Source organism: Athene cunicularia (assembly GCF_003259725.1).
Source record: "Athene cunicularia isolate RWA chromosome 12 unlocalized genomic scaffold, athCun1 chr12_part1, whole genome shotgun sequence".
Classification (NCBI taxonomy): domain Eukaryota; kingdom Metazoa; phylum Chordata; class Aves; order Strigiformes; family Strigidae; genus Athene; species Athene cunicularia.
In genome coordinates, this window is record NW_020799116.1 from 8,237,918 (window position 1) to 8,256,502 (window position 18,585).

Genomic DNA, 18,585 nt, shown 5'->3' on the forward strand with positions numbered 1-18,585 from the left:
CATCTAGTCTCGTGTTGCACTGTCCCTTTCTGTTCTAGAGAAAAGCCGACAGTGCAGATGCTTTCCCTGCTAGCCGGAGAGATGCTTTCGCCTCTCGATGGCTGCTGTTGGGAACCAGCTGAATCATCCTGTTTGACAGTCTGGAAAAAGGACAGAATTTCATTGATACCCTCAGCCACAGGCTTGTTTAACTCGGAGCATTAGGGGATTATTTCTATGGCAAGGCGTCGCTCTGAGGATGTGCATTTACGCCATTTGCAGTGAGGGCCCTGTGAGAGGTCTGCTTGGTAAGGTGGTACCATCTGTGTGAAACCCCATCCTGAAGCTAAAGAAAGGGCTGAGGAAGTATTCTTTGGTGTACTTTTAGGCACATCTCCAGGCTCAAGGGGGAAAAAAGCTTTATTATGTCAGCTCTATTCCTCACTTGTCCCATGTCTTTCCATCTCTCGAGAACATGCAAATGTACACAGGCAAGCACTGCATGCAGCAATGGAATCATTATTTTAAAAGTTTTCCTGTTTTAATAGCTTTTATTCATCAAAACAGAAGCCAGCACATCAGCACAAATTGGTATGACATAAGGAGGAAAAAAAAATAATGCCGTAAATAATTTGAAGCCTGTTTGTTGATTGTGATTCCTTTGAGTCAACCTCCAGGGAGAAAGATGACATTGCCTTTACATCTTTCACGGTCAGCATCTGGTATATAATCTACTCTGAGTCTTCTGGGATCCTGAGATGTAACACTGAGGTTGCTTGAAGATGATCAACTTGCTTGGTTCAACCTGATTCTCTTGGTTCTCCCCTGGCTGACCTTATCTACCTGGAGAGCACTGCGATGGGGACAGAGCCCCAGCCAGCCAGGGACAAGGAGGCCGTGGGGGTGCCTAGGTACATCTGTGGTATGGCCCGAGGCTCAACTTTTCTCATAGGCAACACTGGTGCAAAATGTCACATCGGTGGGGGTGGCACAGTAAAACCACCACTGTACATTCTGACAGCAAGATGAGTCTTGCCAGCATGTCCTCAGTATCTATGAGTCCCAAGAAGACAGGAAAGCCATGCTGTCAAGATCCAGGTCCTGTCAGGCTTCACAGCAGCGATACCTGCTGATCCGCGGCTACATCACGGTGCCTGTAATCGGAGTGTGTCTTTCCCTTAGACTGGGAGCAAAGGCTGGCAGCTGAGTTTCTTTTTTTGGCTAGTTTGAATGAGCTAAGAAAACAAGAACAACTCAGAATGCCAAGAGCAGCGAAGGAGATAACCCACTTCAAAGATTTTTATATAGCATGGAGATTTTGCGTGGTGCTGTCAAGATGCCCCACTTCTTTTGCAGGGTGTATGAGCCAGATACACCGACTGACTTCAGGGGTCCAACAGCGAGCAATGGTGGGACAGCACTGTGCAAGGCCGTGCAGCCCCCAGGTTGGAATAACCAAATTAATGGATAAATGCCACTCACTTTCCCCCAGAGGAGACTGCTTGCTGTGAACTACGCTATGGGCACGCTGCGGTTTCACTTCTGAGCCATCACTTCTTGAGCACTAACGAATTCCCTTTCAAACAGAGCAATTGAAAGAGGTAAATCAGGTCAGATGCCGATATTCTTGTTGTTGCACGCAGCTCTGGGTTGTACGTGGTTTTACAGGTGCTGATGTATTTATCTTGTTTAAAATTCAGTCCTGCCCACTAGCTTACAGTGTTGAACAACGCGTGGAGCAGGGCCGTCAGCCTGGGCTTGCAGCTCTCAGAGAGCAGCTGTCTCTTCTTCCAGCACTGACTTGCAGTCCTGGACCCACAGCTTGTATGCTCTTTCCAGGGTCTCTTCACTAGTGTCGTTGAATATCTCTGTAAAATAAGACTTGTTAATTGGAGATCCAGAGAAACTTTACCTGCCTGCATACACTGACTCGCTAGGGGGGAGAGTAGCTCCTCCAAACAGTTTATGGGAGTCTGTTTTCTTGTGAGCGTGTAGAGACTGAACTTCATGGAAATTGGATGGAGGGATACAGATGCAAGGGATCACAACCTGGTCCCATGCATTGTATTTCTGTTAGGGGTGGTTGGTTTTGTTTTTAAAAATCTTACAAGTAAGAGTGTTTCACCACAGATATTAACAAATACTATTTAGTTTTCAGGTATTAGTTCTAGGCACAGTAATACATTCTTTTTACCAAGGATTAACAAAGGAATTGTTTCTCCCTTCTGACATTGGTTTGTCTGCCAGGGCCCTACCTTTAGACTGTTGGTTCACAAATATATTTGCAAAGTGAATTGGTTAATCATCATGCAATTAATTAGACCTCAGTCTGTAACTGAGTTCTGGTGGTTACACACAAGAGAAGGATCCTGTCTCTTGATGGGTTTATCAAGATGTACATTTCTGGTTTGCCGTGCTTTCTAAACAACTGCAGAACTACAGGGCATGTTTTCCAGCATGTCACTCTGCGGGGATGCCCACTGCCCCCCACATATTGCCGGGGGCTCCCTGGTGTCCCTTGCTGCGGTACCTGCTACGCCGAGGCCGGTGGGGAGAGGCAGCCGGGGCTGTCCCCCGCTGTGTTTCAGGCGCTCCATCAGAGCTCTCTTGATGAGGGTCCAGCTGCAGCCGCCGTGCCAGACCGGCAGCTCCAGGCCCCTCATGCACTGGATGATCTGCTCCTTCTCCTCGGCGGTGATGAGCCCCCGCACGTGGGCGACGTACGTCATGAATGCCATGTCGATGTTCACAGCTTCTCCGTGCATCAGCGATGGCAAAACCCTCTGAAACGGAGAAAAGGTGGGTGGGGGAAAAGGTTTGGGTTGACAAATAGTAAATAAGAAGGCTTCTTCTAAAAGTACTTGCCAAAATTGACATTCGACTCACAGCAGTGGAAGTACGGATATGCTGGATGTTAGCATCCCGTGATTTATGGTTTGCAGAGGATGACTTCTTTTACAGGTTTCATTGCATGTAAATGATTAATGATTAATTAATTAATTAATTATTAATTGCATGTAAAATCTCCCAAAGGGATCCAGGAGTTAATTCTCCTCCCATTCAAATCACTGATGAAGAGCATCATGGGATGGAGAGAAGAGCTCTGAATTTTGCATAAGGTCCAGTCCTCTCCCCTTACTCCTCAGTGGCAATTTCTCCCCAGTAATACCAGCTATGGTCTCCATGCCTTTGCACTCTTGTAGCCCGTGTTGGTGCCTTCTAATGGCTTCACTGAAATCTGGTCATCTTTGTGCTTTGGTAAATGCCCGGTAAGAAGCAATAACTGGCCTGAATAGGAAACACGGGTGGGGGTGTGGGGGAAACGGGGCAGGGAAAGGGGGCTCCTTATCCAACAGAACCAGACTGGGCATGTTGGTTGATCTGAGGTAAAATGCAAATCTGGAGTTTAGCTCAGCTCCTTTTGCACAGTTTTTGTGCTGCTGATTGAAATTTGGTTGGGTTTTTTTTTCTTTTTTTTTTTTTTTTAACACAGATGTTGAAATATAAAGTCTGTCACTCACCATTTCCAGCTCCGGGCTTATAACATGGCCAAAATCAACCAGTCTGTCCAGGTCATCCTCCCAGAGGTTGGGAGCCAGCTCTTCTAACATGGTTTCAATGGCAATTCTGGTAGTCTGCAGTGCAGCATCCCTGTGGTCAGCAGAGCCGTTGTAGGACTGGAACTTGGTGTCCAGCAGGTATTTCCCATGACTCTTGAGCAGGTCAAACAGCCCTTTGTGTTTCATGAGTGCCATCTAAGGTAGAACAGAAAAGGGAATTAGAGATAATTATGCGATCCTTGAATGTGCTGCTAAAAACGTGAGTGTTTCAATAGACTGGACACTAATATCATGTTCTGCACTGGTAAAGAAATGCCCATGTACCAAGTGTGTAGGTAAGTTCTGCCTCTGCAACATGCAGAAGTATTTCTGTAGACACAGTTCCTAGTTAGCTTGTATATGTGACTGTAGGAGTAGGGGAGGATACACCAGTTTGGTATATATTCAGGTCTCTGAGAAATGCGACCTGGTGGTGTTACACACGTTTTCAGCTATGATAAGCGAAGATGGATGCAAAAGGCATCCAGTGTGGAAATGCCCAGTGGGGCTCTGGTTAAATGGCAGAGATGATGGGAGCACTGGTGAGCAAGTTCCCTTGCTACTGGGCAACCCTGACCATCCTGTGAGCTTGCTACATGCTCCAGTAGCCTAGCAGAGAGTTTGTAATGAGCTTTGGCTATTTGTGTGCCTGGCAGGAAACTTGAGACTCTCCCAGCTGAATGGTGGCCGTGCCCAGGACAGGGACTGGATGGTGCACATCCTCAGGATAACTTCCACCTAATCCTTGGAATTGCTCTTTGGGCAAGGGAAGGTGGGAAAGCACTGCAGTATGGGCGATATGAGGGTTCAGAAGCGGTTTCATCATTACAAGTATGTATTTTTTTCACCCTCTGACTTGGTCATTAGGTCCCTCCTGGAGGGGGGAATGGTGACCTGAGGGTTTCCCAGTGCCTGCCACAAACCTCCAGATATCGTGGGGAGTTCCCACTGTGCAAGCACTGGAAAATGCTACTGATGAACTCATCTCTGATACACTCTAACTTGAACTCTCTTTTATCAGAAGTTTTCAAAGCTCTTTAAGCATAAAACCATTTACTATTCACTTTCCAGGTAATTTTAGAAGTGGAATTTGTCTCACAGGAGATTGATTGGCCATACTCAACATACCCCGCGAGGTAGGCACAAATGATCTTGCAGATTATTAATCTCCAGTATAATGAACCTCAAAGTCTCTGCTAGCAGTTCATTTTAGAGTGCTATGGATCAGCCTCACCTGGCTTTCTTCCCTAGTTGTGCTATGTTTCTGTCTGGCCTTGGGTTTTGCAGTTTATTCTGCAGGGTTAGCACTAGGCACTGTGTGTAAGGGATATTCTAACAAGTTTAGCAGCTGTAAAAATATATATAGGCTCAGTGAAAGTTAAAAGCCCGCATGCAGCCCTGATGGCACACCTTTGTTTCTATAGGGTGGTTTATACAATGCTGTGGATGCTGATGGACATCTTACCAGCACCGAGGGCTTTCAATACTTAAAGGGGACTTATAAGGAAGATGGAGACAGACTTTTTAGTAGGGCCTGTTGCAGTAGGACAAGGGATAATGGTTTAAAGTGAAAGAGGTTGGATTCAGACTAGATACAAGGAAGACATTTTGGTGAAACACTAGCACAGGTTGCCTGGGTTGGTGGTAGATGCCCCATCCCTGGTAACGTTCAAGGTCAGGTTGGATGGGGCTCTGAGCAACCTTGTCTAGTTGAAGATGGTCCCTGCTCATTGCAGGGGGGTTGGACTAGGTGACTGTTAAAGATCCCTTCCAACCAAAACTATTCTATGATTCTGTGATTTCAGTTTTGAAAGCTGTAATTACAAAAGTTCATACCTTTAAAATTTCACCAAGGCCATTGGAGATGTGTCGCCGAGGAATGCTCTGAATGAAGGATCTATCCAGGAAACTAGCTACTGGGGGCGTGTACCCTCCAAGCTTGTTCTTACACTGCAGGAAATTCACCCCGTTCTTTGCCCCCACGCTGGCATCAACATAAGAGAGGAGGGTTGTTGGGACCCGAATGTAAGGGGTGCGTCTTCTATAGAGCGATGCAGCCAGTCCCACGATGTCCAGGCAGACGCCTCCCCCGATGGCAATGATGGGCTCAGTTCGCCTGTCGATGCTGAAGTTCTGGACTTCTTGCAAGATGTTCAAGACCAGGTCCATGGATTTCGTTTCTTCAGTGGTAGGCAGGGCGAGGATTTTGTGCTGAACATTATTCTCTTCAAAGTATTCTCTGACTTTGGAGCCGTAAAGTTCATCAACGACTTGATCTATGACAATAAAGCGCCTCAGCTTTCTTTTGCTGCTAGTGGCTAGCTCTAGTTGCTGGGGGTCAGTAATGTGACCCCAGAGCAGAGTAGTGTTGGAAGGATCCAGAATATTGTAAGTTTCTACCACTTTGTAGCAAAAATAGATGGGAGCTTCAATTGTCCAGGAAATCCCACCTTCAGAGACGCATTCACCTCTGGCAAGGATCAGAAAACATGGTTTGAAAACATATTCCTCTTTTGTACTTAGCACGTCTGAACTAGTTTAAGGACAATCGCTGAGGGGTGGGGTATGGGGGGTCTCCTGCCTGTGCACTACAGAAGTGTGGGGCTGAGAGGGTGGGATGTGTCTCCTGGGTGTCAGGGCTCAATTGCGTTGGCACCGGAGAAACTCTCCCACATCCTAGAGAGCAGTCAAGTGGTTGAGCTTCTACATGGTAATGACAAAACAGAGAGCAAGAAGGCCTGGAAAAGCAAATATTTTTCCTTCCAATTAATTCATCAGTAAACCAGCAGAAAGCCTCAGACCAATCATTCCAGCGTCCCAAAAGGGAGGGGGAAGAGATTGCCAAAATTTTCCAAAGTATTTATGAAGGAACCATCCTCTGCTCACTATATCTGGGTGATATGAGATGATTTATTCCTGTCTACCTGCACACAGCCACACACATATACACACCTCCGTACAAAATAGCGTCTCTCCAATTCTCCAGCTGAACAGTGGATCTCATCAAAGAGTGGATCTCTCTACTTCAAAACAGGTACGACAGAAATAGGAAGTACTCCCAGGTAGTTAAAATAAACAAGTAATTATTTGAGAGTTGGCAAAGGTTTCTATAGTGGAGTTTGAAAGAATAAATGGAAGCCCACAAAGTTGGCATAGTATCTATCTAAAACTATTTTATTTAAAATAAAATACTATTTAGATAGTATCTATCTAAAACTGTGAAAAACACAGCCCTGTAACCCAGTTATTACGTCTCCTGTTGGGAAAGGGGGAACCAGGTGAAAAACTGGCTTTTTTAGTTTGTTGAGAATCAGGAAAGGATGATTTTTTTTTTTTAATTTTTTTTTTTTTTTTTTAAGACAGAACAAAACTGAAAAGTGTATTTTATATAAGACCTCTTCTTGAGCTGCAGTTGGGTAAGAATTGAAAATTTCTAAGAACATTTATTTTGATTTTTTTTGAATGAGCAGATGACTCATTGGATAATCAGATTTCCGTACATGCCCAATTACTTTCCACATGCCTGGGCTTTCTCTTGTTGGTCTAAACAGATGCTTTTCTCTGCTTTCTTTACCAAATTGCCTCTAAATCTGGCCCAAACTGTTTTAAGCGTTAAAGAAAAGCAGTAAGTATTTATACCTTCCAGAAAATTTCATCTGGGTTTTTAAAATGCAATCATCAAGTACATTTTAATGCACCAAATATATACCTTATAGCTGTGTGCAAGTACACTTTGTGTGCATGTACATCCCTCCCTGGCATGTGATCCTTCTAAGAGGCAGGATGGGTTTGAATGTTAGTTGGTGGAATCAGTTTTTGGTGCCGGATGGCACAACTAGCACCCACTGTAACCCCTTTGGTGCAAGAAAATAGTAGCGAATTTGAAGCTGAACGTACCCTTGTTGAAGCATATGTCAGCTGAGGGGTCTCCTGTGTGTGCCCTGGTCCCTAGGTTCATTCTGCTGTTGTCTGAGGTCCAGCAGACTGCCTTTGGCTCTGCTGAAGCCCTGTTCTATCTACCGCACCTCTGCCTGGGCAATGCTCGCACGCAGCCGCTGCCCGCTGCTGGCACGGGTGAAGAGCCCGTCAATCCTGAGTATGACAAATGCTAGAAAACTTCTGACATGCAAACTTAGCCAGATTAAGGAAGACCTGCATCACAAATGGGGGTCCGTGTGCCTGTGGAAATGAGTATACTTTGATTAAAGGATAATTCACTGGAGAGATATACTATCAGCGAAGAGCTGATCCCTGGGGGAAATTTGTCTCTCTCCTCTGTCTGAAGCAGCATTAGGTGACTTCTACAGCTTGAGAGATGTGTTATAGGTTTTGCTCCTGTCAGCGACCTACTATGTTTATTTTTCCCATCTAGACATTTCATTTATCTGCAACCATCTCTGTAAATGCGTCCTTCTCCCATGCCTGAGGATGAGCTTTTGCCCACAAAGATTTCATGTACATACAGGGGAAAAAAAATCCCAGGCGCATCCTTCAGAAGTCCCTGTGTAAGCTTTTCAAAAGTTTAAAGAAACTTCCCGTCTACAAAAACTGAGGCTGTTGGCTGAGTTACAGAGGGTATTTTATCAAGTCATGCCAAAGAGAACAGCGAATACCTGTGCTGCCATTTTGAAGCCCACTTTCACAGGTTGTACGTGTAATGGTGGGTTTAAGCCGCAACAGCACACAAGATGGTTTTTCCATCTGAGATGCACCCCAGCAGGAAGACTACACAGTTTGGCTAGCTAGACCCATCCGGCACAGTTGCCAATGAGCAACCTGGGCTCCTATACTTACATTTTTGCTTCGGAGAGAGTTATCTTGTCCTCACAGTCAGAAGGGGCTTCTCCTTTCTTGATCCGGCACCACGTGCTCTTGACTCGCACCAGCTGGAAGTCTGTCTGCTGGGGCTCCTGGGGCACGGTGGCCAGGGCTGCTGGAGCAAAGGCTCCTTTTGACACTGGCATGCTTCCAGAAGGTAAAACCTCCCTGTTAAGAGATGTCCCGTAACTTGAGTGCTTTTGAGGTGCTTTTTAAAGGCTCCAGGTGACCAGGCATTGGAGGGGGAGGTATTGTCTCCACAGGGGAGACCAATTACAAAACTGAGATTATCTAATCTGGGATGCACATTAAGGGTGGTAAGAGCATTTGAAGACACGTGCAAGTACCAGGATGGGGTTGTATAATCAGCTAGTTTTATAATGCTTAAGAAGTACAATATGAGTTCATACCTTAACTTCCAACATGATGCCCTACAGCAAATTTAAAGTTATGAAAGGCAATTTCTGTGATTCTCCATGATGTTCAGGAACTTCCTTTGCTGTGTGGAGCCTCTGATCTGGCTGTGGCTCTAAACCACTCTTATGGGGTGAGACAGGATTAGGATCATGGGGATGGGATTCATACCAGCTGGTTAAACCTCTTTTGAGCTCACATTCCCATGATTCTCTTGCGTTGAGGAGCAGAATTATTTGTTGTCGGTTTTTTTTTTAGCTTTCATGGTGGGTTTAAAAAACTAATCAGAGTTTATCTCCTGAAAGGCTGTTTGGGGGGTGAGCTGACTTTTGATTCGTTTGCTCAGCAGCCTGTGGACTCTGAGATGCTGAGCTTTCCCTGTGGTCGGGTCATTTCAGGATCAGCAGTCTGGTCCAGGCAATGGTATCTGAGCCTGGATGACCCTGCCTTTTGGGTCCCATGATTTCCTGCAATTGTCACCTTATATGATAAGATAAATAATAATTTATCTTATTAATATTTATCTTATTTATTTTCTATTTTTTTATTTATTGAGATATTATAATAATCTTAATAAGATAAATAATAATTTATCTTATTAAGACTGCCAGATTCCTCCCCCTCCCCTCCATATTTGGGGAGACCCTGTCTCTCTGACCCAAAAGCACACTGACCTTGTGGGGTGGCTCAGCCAGGGGGATCAATTCCCCTTCTAGGAAGCAATGGCATGGTGGCGGCTGGAGCAGGGGTCCGTGCTGGCGGTGGTGGCTAGCACCCTGCTCCTCACGTGACCGAGGGATGCACAATTCACCTTTCCATATGATCTTCCAGCTGGGGCTTTTAGAGGGCCCCGGGCTCAGCTTGTCACACCAAACATTCCCTTAGCATACAGCTCTGTGTGCTGAGCACAGGGGAAGATCTTCCTCTGATTTTGCCAGCAGTGCCTGAAGGTACAAACTTGTCTTTGCTGCCTTCTTGGCCATGTTTCTGAAAGCTGTTCTTGTTCAGAAACAAAGATCAAGAAAACTAAAAACAGGCGTAAAAGCAAAGGCTGGAAAAAACAGTTCAAGAGCCCATCAAGCAAGACCACTTCATTGCATTGAAAGCCTAATTGCAGCCAAACTCACTTAGGAACCTACATTTATCTCAACTGATTATGGGAAAAAGCTACAAGAGTAAACTCTAAAGCCCTGTAGCCCTGCTCCAGGAAGGGTAATAACTCCTAACATCTAGTTCTCACTGGTGGCTTCATCTCCAGATGACAAAGTGCTTTGCAAAGAGGACAGATTGTTATCCCAGTTTTACAGAAGAGAAAAATAGAGTCACCAGAAGAGAAGTAACTTGCCCAAAGTCACCTCCAAAGCTAGCAGAGGCTGGATTAGATGGCATACTAAAGCTTTTAGCCTGTTTACCAAATACTCATCTGAAATTTTAAGTCCCAATCCAAACACAATTTGGATTGCTTTCCACAGCGACTGCAGGTCTAATGCGGTTTGTTGTTTACTAAATCATGACAGAATAATCTTAGGTATGCAAGGAGGTCTATCCTCTTTGTCTTGTTTATTTGTTTTGATTAATAGCAATCCACTGAGCATTAGGACTTATTTTATTTGCTTTTCTTTTACTCTTTTGTCCTGTGCATTTACTTATTTTCTGCTTATGCTTCCCTGTTGTATTTTGGGGTCATTGAAATGTCTTCTGTTTCATTTTAGAAGCTGACAAATTGACTTTCCAATGTCTGCCTGCTTGCCATAGCCAATGACTGCCATGTCCTTGTACGATCCATCCTGAGGAGGGGCTGCCAAAAGCCTTGCAGCAAAGACCTGCTCCCCACAGGCTCTTCATTTCCTCTGCCCAACTACAGACTCCGGACCCCCAGAGCTGGGGGTTCTCCCATGTTTGGCTGTATGAGGCAGTGGTGACCTTGTAGCTATGGATCACTTGGAGATAATATGGGGTTCAAAATCCTGGGACTTTTTTTGGCCTCATAGCTGATGGTTCAGCTGGGACACATGTCTGTGCTATGTAACCAGAAGGTTATGAAACTGCCAATTATCTCCTTGAGATCCAGCAGCATCCCGAGGTCAGGATGTGAACATTGCCCTTACGTAAAGTGAAGGCACTGAAAGTCAGCTTTTCTTTTTTTTCTGTGCTGTTGGATCTCACCGGCTGCCTGTGCTCTGGGTGGGGTGCAGCTGGAGCAGCGGTACAGCCCCAGCCTGGGGCCATCCTCCCTGCGCAGCCGCTCCCCAGGGATGGGGCTCTGCCCAGGTGATCCTGGGTGCAGAAGCCTGTCCCCTCTACGGACACCTGAGCACCAACGTGCTGCTCCACAGAGGCAGCAAACCCGCAGCAGCATCCTCTGAGGCCGGGGAACAAGAAGCAACATGCATAATCCTGCAGGTAAACTCCCTATGTGGAGTGGGGAGCTCCAGGAGAGATGGTGTGACAGGAGGGGACCCCGTGGGATGTCCTCGTCGTGGATCCCCCACTGCCCCGCAAAGAAGTGACCTACAGGCTCTGTGGCTTGGCAGAGGAGAGGAGTTTGAGGATGAGCAGGGGAGATGGGTCTGCAGGAACCTGAAGTGGAGGGAGGAGGATGGTCCCAGGAGAAGGGTATGGGTGGGAAGGTGAACACTTGTAATGCCAAGAGAGCTTTGGCTGTGACTGATTTCTGGTGGACTGGGATGCTTGTTTTATGAAATTTTTTTTTCTGCAGCTTAACCTTGCCTTGGTGCATTCTGTGATGGCCACGTGTGTCTGGCATGGCACACAGAGCAAGATGTTTGCTGCCTTTTTTTGGCTGTTTTCTGAAATCATCAGTTGTGTGTGGGAATCCAGGCTTCTCTGAACCGAGAGACTTTGTTCTCTCACAGCCTGATCTAAAGCCCATTAAAGGTATTGAATGACTACCCTTGACTGCCTTGAGCTTTGGACCTGACTGTCAGTGGGTACCGCTTATTTCTGCCACACAGAGCATTCTTTATTATGTATGAAAATAAACATAAGCTTTGCATATTCTCCGCCAGTGACTCCAGAGCCTCCCTAATGCAAGCAGAGGAGTGCTGGGGAGCATCCAGCTCTTCTACTTCTTTTCCAGAAGTAGAGCCTGTAGAAAATGCATTGGTGGGCATATGTTTTTCTCACCTTTCCCTGAAGTTCAGGCAGAGGTTTAGCACCTCGGTTCCTGTCATGACCAACAGCTTCTCCACCCTGGTTGCTTCCTCTCCCTCCTTTTCATTGTGCTCCCACTCCATCCCAAAGCTTCTACCTCTCCCCTTGCCATTGCTGCTGACTTTGCTGCAGGCTCTGGCACTACCAGTGATGAGGCCCAGCTGATAAATTAAGCTGAACCCATCTGGCTCTGCTCAGAACCCCCTGTGACATTTAATGGCCAGGCAGTCAGGTTTGGCCCATGCCACTGGCCCGCTCCCAGCCCCACATGGGCTGTGCCTGTGCCCCAATCCATGGCCCTGCCTGGGCTCACGGGTGGTGGGTTTGAAGCCATCAAGCAGCCTCAGATGTGCCACAACCACACTCTTGCTTCCCTCTGCTACAGCTCCATCCATAGGATGGGCATACATCCCGGCTGGGTGTCATGTATTTGGGTCAAGCAGTAGCACAGGGTCTCCTAAGAGGTTGCAGTTTTGTCTGCAGGGTTCTGGTGGTATAAGGAAATAGCTCGAGCATTGCATTGTGGTTTCCATAAACAGGATTGTCTGGTAAAATGCAGTGGCTGAGGTGTATTTACACACTACTAAGATGAAGTGGGGAGTGCTGTGATATGCTGTTGTTGATGCCAGTCTGAGGTGCCTGGGTGAATATGATGGCTGGAACTGTTTGGGAAGATTTTTTTTCAGACTGGATTGCTAAGTGTTTCGTACCAAGAAGCTCCTGTGGCAGTGCTGGTCACTCATCTGGCAGCACAGAGGGCGAGTGGATCAGGTTCAGTGCTCCACCCTGGCTGGGAAGGGGAGTTCTTCTGGAAGTCATTGCTGGGGCTGCAAAATAGCTCTAGATGCTGGAAGGTGAAATGAGGATAGCCCAAAAATGGAAAGCAAAGATCCTGTCCAACATCTCTGATTGCGGCATCTTTGCTTTGTTTTTGCCATATCCAGATTGTCTTCTTGTGTGCTTGTCTCTGTCTTCTCCTGGGCAGCCCCCTGTGAACAGTACAGTGTGTTCCCTTTCCTGGCTCTGCTCCCCCCACCCAAAAAGTGCCATCTAAACCCAAGCTGCAGTTTAATTTTGCTTCTGGAGCAGCATGTCCCTCCACTGCCTGCCTGCTCAGAGGACACGAATATCCCCACATACAGTCCCCACCTGCACCCCTGACTCCTGCCTTGAACCAGAAGTGCCTAATTCTGGAAAAAAGTAGAAGCTGCAGTCTCTTATTCAGCTTCGTTGTATAACAGGCTGACTGTGCTCTCAGCATGTACTGAGGAAGGTGCTGGGAACCATCCTGCTGGCAACTGTGGTCCATTTTAAGAACTGACACCTTATCTTTTTCATGAAGCTGCTGATGGCTCAGAGTAGACCTTTCCTGTTCTTTCATTGTAGGGCTTGAACCCCTCTGCTTTGCACCTGGCAGCATCTTCACCCGTCCTCTTATGCATGATAATGAAAAGATAATGCACAATTAGATGGGAAAGGGAAAGAGATGTCTGCCTTCTCACAGCTCGCTCTATGCACAACCAGGCAATCTAGTTTAGTGCTTAATATAGTCCAGCAGCTTTGCTGGGGTTGTGAGAAACTATGCACTAAAATGAAGCACTTTTCCTGGAGTAACATAAAAGAAACCCTTATTACATAAAGTTTGGCTCACCTTAGCGCTCAGAGGCTTGAGTGCAGCCTGGCCAGGCTGGGCAGCCAGCCCTCAGCTCTGCTCTGACTTGTCGGGTGATTGCATAAATGAAGGCAATTCTGACCTCTGCTGTTGGCCCAAAGCATCATCAGGCTGTAAAAAAAAAATGTAACGCTTCCTGAAAAGATTGTATAATCTTAGATATAGAGTTGATCTTGGCATGCACTGCGTGCTACCTCTCCCCGGTAGCACTTCTTGGCGCTTGCGGTTGGTGTTATAATACAGGTTACAAAACAGCTGGAGGTAAATCGTGTTTTCCTCCCCCTCGAGTGACACAGGGGTTCCTTGTCTGTTCTTCATCCGGAAGAGTAACATGATGATTACTAAAACACAACATGGATTATAAATATGTGTTTTCCCCTAAATTAACAAGAAGCCTCAGAGTGTCTGGCAGAGCAGATCGCAACATCCAGCCTCCTGTAGCCGTACGGAGGGAGCCCGGAGATGCTCACCCCATGCAGTGGTGTAAAAGCTGTGAAAAGATAATGTGTATTCACACAAAGCGTAGCTGGGTTGAGGTCAACTAACTAACATGGTCTGGGAAGCGGGTGGTTATTTCTGCACTTGCAATTAATTATAAACTGCTGAAAGAGATATAGACACCCCTGAAGGCAAGAGACTGGCATGAGATGTAAATCAGGGGCTGCTATCGCTAGCCTGAATCTGCCTTCCTTGTGCGTCAGGTTGGGCTACTGCCATGAGCATGGTGCTGTTTAGATGATCTCTAAGTCTGGTTCAGGTTGGCAATTCCAGTGCAAAATGCATATATATTTTATGCTCCTTGTCTGCTTTCATATTTTTTTGTAATTTGAATTAATGAAAGTCGGTAAAGATGTCTCAAAAGCCAACAGAGTTGTCATCTTAGTAGCAAAAGAAAGCTGAGAACCACTGCTCTGAGAAGCACGCCTTTTGGACAGGTTTAGACCTTTCCCTGTTCCCAAAGACATGAACTTATTCGTACAATGCCACTTGGTACCAGGGGAAGGAGCGGTCCTCGGCAACTGGAAGCCCTGGTGCTCTTTTGTAGATGGGGCTACCTGCTGTACCTCCATTTATCTCGCTGTGCTGGGGGGGTTGTAGAAAGAAACGGTCATAGTGGTCACGATCACAATAAGGAGACTTGACTCTTCTCTCATCCTGCTTTGAGGATATGTAGTTGCTCACTGTATCCACCTCAGATTTATCCCTTGAAATGCTCAGAGAGAAAAGACATTAAAAAACCAGACACCCTTCTGTCATGCTACCACTTGGCTAGAAGCTGACACCAGGCTACCACCAAGGCTGGGTTAGAACACCCATAAAACCCAGTCTTTGGGGAATATAGCCAGGGTGGCATTTTAAGTAGACAGAAAAAACGTGGAGAACAGACAAGTCAGAGGCACATATGTATTGCCACTTTGCAGTCTGATCCTTTAATGATCTGATTAAAAGCTATTCCGAAAATATGCCGTTGCATTTGCCTTCATACAGCCTTTCTCAACAGTGGGCTATGGGGGAGTTACCTGTATGAGGTGACAGCTCTGCGCTCAGGCCACGGAGCAGCTGGATGCCTTCTACAGTGTCCAAGACCCCACCAGGAACCTGTCCTGGGACAGGGACATGGTGTGTGCAGCAACAGCAGTTCACGTGGACAGGGCTTTGCCCTACAGCTGCTGGGCTGGTCCGGGCCAGTTCTTCAGAGGAAATGTGTCCTCCTTTCACCCGCTTCACTTAGTTGTCTGCAGCTTTTCTATCATAAGGAATAAAATTGTGCCAGGGGCAATCTGCTCCACAGATTACTCACAGCCTACCTGCCCTGTGTCTCTCAAACCTGGCCTCACCTGTGCTTTCATAACCCAGCACGTGCTCTTTCACTTTAGGAGTGGGGAAGTTTTTCTGAATCATTTTCCCTGCTGTGGAGCCATTGCTCACTGAGGTCCATGGTTGCTTTGCTGCCATATGGGTTTTCTGGGGTCTGAGGGCAATACAGTGACATGGGAAGTATTCCTTTTGCCCCCAAGGCAGGGTGATCTTCATCCTGGAGATGTTTCCACAGCCTTTGAAATACTGACATGTTATTGTATTGTGCATAACTGTTTCTCTTTACCTGAATAATCTGCTTTTGGCAGGGCCTGGGTTGTGAAAAGATGCCGGGAGATTTGCCATGTGGTGCTGATGGGTTCAAGCATAGTCAGTTTTCGTGACCTGAGAAACAGAAAGTTCAGGATAGTGCTTCATCACTGCAAGCTGTTGTGGCAGGCTGGAGGCAGAAGGAGGGTTAGAAGGTGGCGTTCATGCCAGGATGATTGCTAAATTACCTGCTTAAAATCATTAGTTGAAGAGTATCTTTGATTTTATGCCATCATGGATTTGGCACAATGATTTTTCATTTGAGTGTTTGTCAGTCTGGCTGCAGCAGGACAAGTGTAATTGTATTTTGGCCATGAGCATCACGGTTTGCTCTGCAGACTCCGTGCACAGCAGCCTCCATGGCACAGACATGTGTCAGGGGTACCTGTGCACCCCATTGACACGCAGGTAGTGGAGATCCTCCTTTTTACAAAGTTAGACCCAGTGCCTGCGTGTCCTGGCCTGAGAGGAACAGCCTGGTTTTGCAAGAGCGGTTTGAGAAGTGCTCTGTTTTCTCCAGGGGAAAAAGCTACCTAGAGGAGTGGGTTTCATATGCAGTTATTTGGTGTTTAGTGTTTGTCTCAGGCCTTCAAAAGTGAAAATTCGTATTTTTGAAATATTTTTATCTTTTTCCTCTCAGAAAAGGATCAGCTGTAAGGGGAAAAAAGGCAGAATGCATGTGACAAAAATGAATTAGAAGTATAATATTTTTTTTCAGTTTGGAAAGGTTTCCGTGATTGTTTTCATAGTCCTTAAAAAACCCTGTATTTTAGATGAAAAAAACCCCAAACACAAACCACTTATCTGCAATCTAGATTTCTCTTCTGCTGATCTGAGCAGTTACAAAATCATTGTTCTTCCTTTTATTTTCCATTTCAGAAACCCCAGCTGGACTCATTGCTGAGAACCTTCTCAAAGCCAAAGAAATAGCCCTCAATGACTCTCGTGTTCCTGAACAGCTCAAGCATTACTTACAAAAAGCTCTTGATGTAGCTCTTGGACTAGACCCTTACCTGGATGCAATGGCATCTTCAAACAGGTATGGATACTCCTCTGTATCCTTGTGCTTTTTTCTGTGATTGTACAAATACGTTCTTAGATTTTCTGTTCAGAATATGCCATAAATGTGGGGGCAGTGGAAGGAAGAAGACGAGAGTTAACTGCACCCAAATATATAGCAAAGTGTGCGTGGATATGTGTGTGTGTCTGTGTGTGCCTATGGACTTGAGGAGAGGAGGTGAGAACAAAAAGTCCTAACTCTAAGTTTTGGAAGATATTCTACCAATTGACTATTGACTCTGGGAGTGTCTGCCTTGGAGCATATCCTGTGAAAAATCAGCAAGCCAGCCTCCACATGGTGCCTGCTGAAAGGCTCAGAGAATCAGCCCCTGGATCAAATTGGTGCTGGGATAAATAAAGAATGAAGACAACCTGCACCTCTGGATCCACCCTATAATAACAGCCTTTATATGCAGCTTTTATCTCCAAGCGCTTAACAAACATTAATTAATCTGCTAACTAAATTACTCTAGTAACTAAACTAATTAATTAAACTAATTTAAGGTATCATTAATTCAGAAGTCCAACTGATACCCTCATTATTCTTTTTTGAGCTACAGTATATTACCCAGCCATGTGGGGTCTGCTAAACAATTCCCATTTATCAGTGTACATTTTGATATGTGGAAAAAGCCAGTTCTGTCTAAAATTGACAATGTGTAAACTGTTCCAGGCTGTGGATTACAGGAACGCTGAGCGTTCGTTCTGTTGCTGAAATAATAGCTGATAGTTGTTTGACTTACGCTTGCTGTACGATAATAGCTATACATTATCTTATTAAAGTTGTTAAAGCATTTGTGAGGGGCAGAAAAGAGGTTATATGAAATGTTCTACTCTTTAAGTCTTGGATTATCTGAGTGTGGCTGACACGGGTTATGAATTCTTTCTCATTTTACTGACGAGTGTGGGGGGGAGCTGGGAAAAAAAAATAAAAAAAGAAAAGCTGAAATGGCTCTAAATTCTGGCCCGCAGAAGTATCACCAGCCATTCCTGGTGGTTACTTTCTTCAGATAGGGTAATCTAATCTGTCTGGAGGCTATGGGATTCTTCCAGTCATCTATTCCCTTCTCTTTGTAATAGGTAGCATCTCACTTCATCCAGAGATGTCACAGGCCTGGTTTCTGTGAAATAGCATCTGGAGATACCCTGCTTTTCTCAGCAGTTTGTGAGGAAAACCATTTTTTCCCCGTCTTACAAAAAATTTTAGATTTTACATCTTTTCCCATATTCTGCAATGAAACCATTTTTTTTATTGGCTGAAAAAAACCTCACCCTAGAGCTGAACAAACCTGGCCAGGGTAGCTGGAGCCATTTACTCCAAAACAGCAGACAGATAGACACCTGTCTGGGACCAGCTGGAAATGGGAAAGATTTGGGGTTGTACAGTGGGGAACGCTTTCCTTTGGTCCCACAACCCCTTCTACCCAAGCTCCTATAGCTGGTGTGGCTGCCAGCACCAAGATGGGCCTATTGCCAATCCAGGTCCTCTTAGGACTGTAGTCTAGGGATATTTGTAATGCTTCTGGGCTAACTTCTCATGCTCATGCACATATGGACCTTTTCTAGGAGTTCCCTCTTTGTTGCTGCTTTATATGGAGGATGCTCAGAATTTGATTGTTATTAAAATGTAGAAATTTATTTCTTTTTCCAGAAAAGCTTCACCTGATCACGGCCCAGGGGATGCTGAAGGAAGTGAAACCAGAGTTAGACTGCAGGAAGAATGTGCCTCTCACTCCTTGAATG

General features: G+C 45.7%; 2 protein-coding genes across 2 annotated transcripts in view; one reads left to right on the top strand and one right to left on the bottom strand.

Moving 5' to 3' along the window:
* Window positions 1-1,746: 1,746 nt before the first annotated feature.
* Window positions 1,747-8,542, bottom strand: LOC113484873 (2-epi-5-epi-valiolone synthase-like). The gene is made up of 5 exons (XM_026857556.1): window positions 8,373-8,542; window positions 5,415-6,048; window positions 3,501-3,734; window positions 2,510-2,762; window positions 1,747-1,847 (listed from the first exon to the last, which is right to left on the bottom strand). The coding sequence occupies exons 1-5, from the start codon at window positions 8,540-8,542 to the stop codon at window positions 1,747-1,749; spliced, it is 1,392 nt and encodes a 463-aa protein (XP_026713357.1).
* A 7,258-nt stretch (window positions 8,543-15,800) lies between these two features.
* The window catches only part of LOC113484874, a 31,636-nt gene continuing 28,851 nt past the window's right edge, over window positions 15,801-18,585 (top strand). The window contains exons 1-3 of the mRNA XM_026857557.1: window positions 15,801-15,843; window positions 16,624-16,822; window positions 17,516-17,592. Of these exons, the coding sequence (XP_026713358.1) occupies window positions 15,801-15,843; window positions 16,624-16,822; window positions 17,516-17,592 (319 nt within the window). The remainder of the gene's footprint in view (window positions 15,844-16,623; window positions 16,823-17,515; window positions 17,593-18,585) is intronic.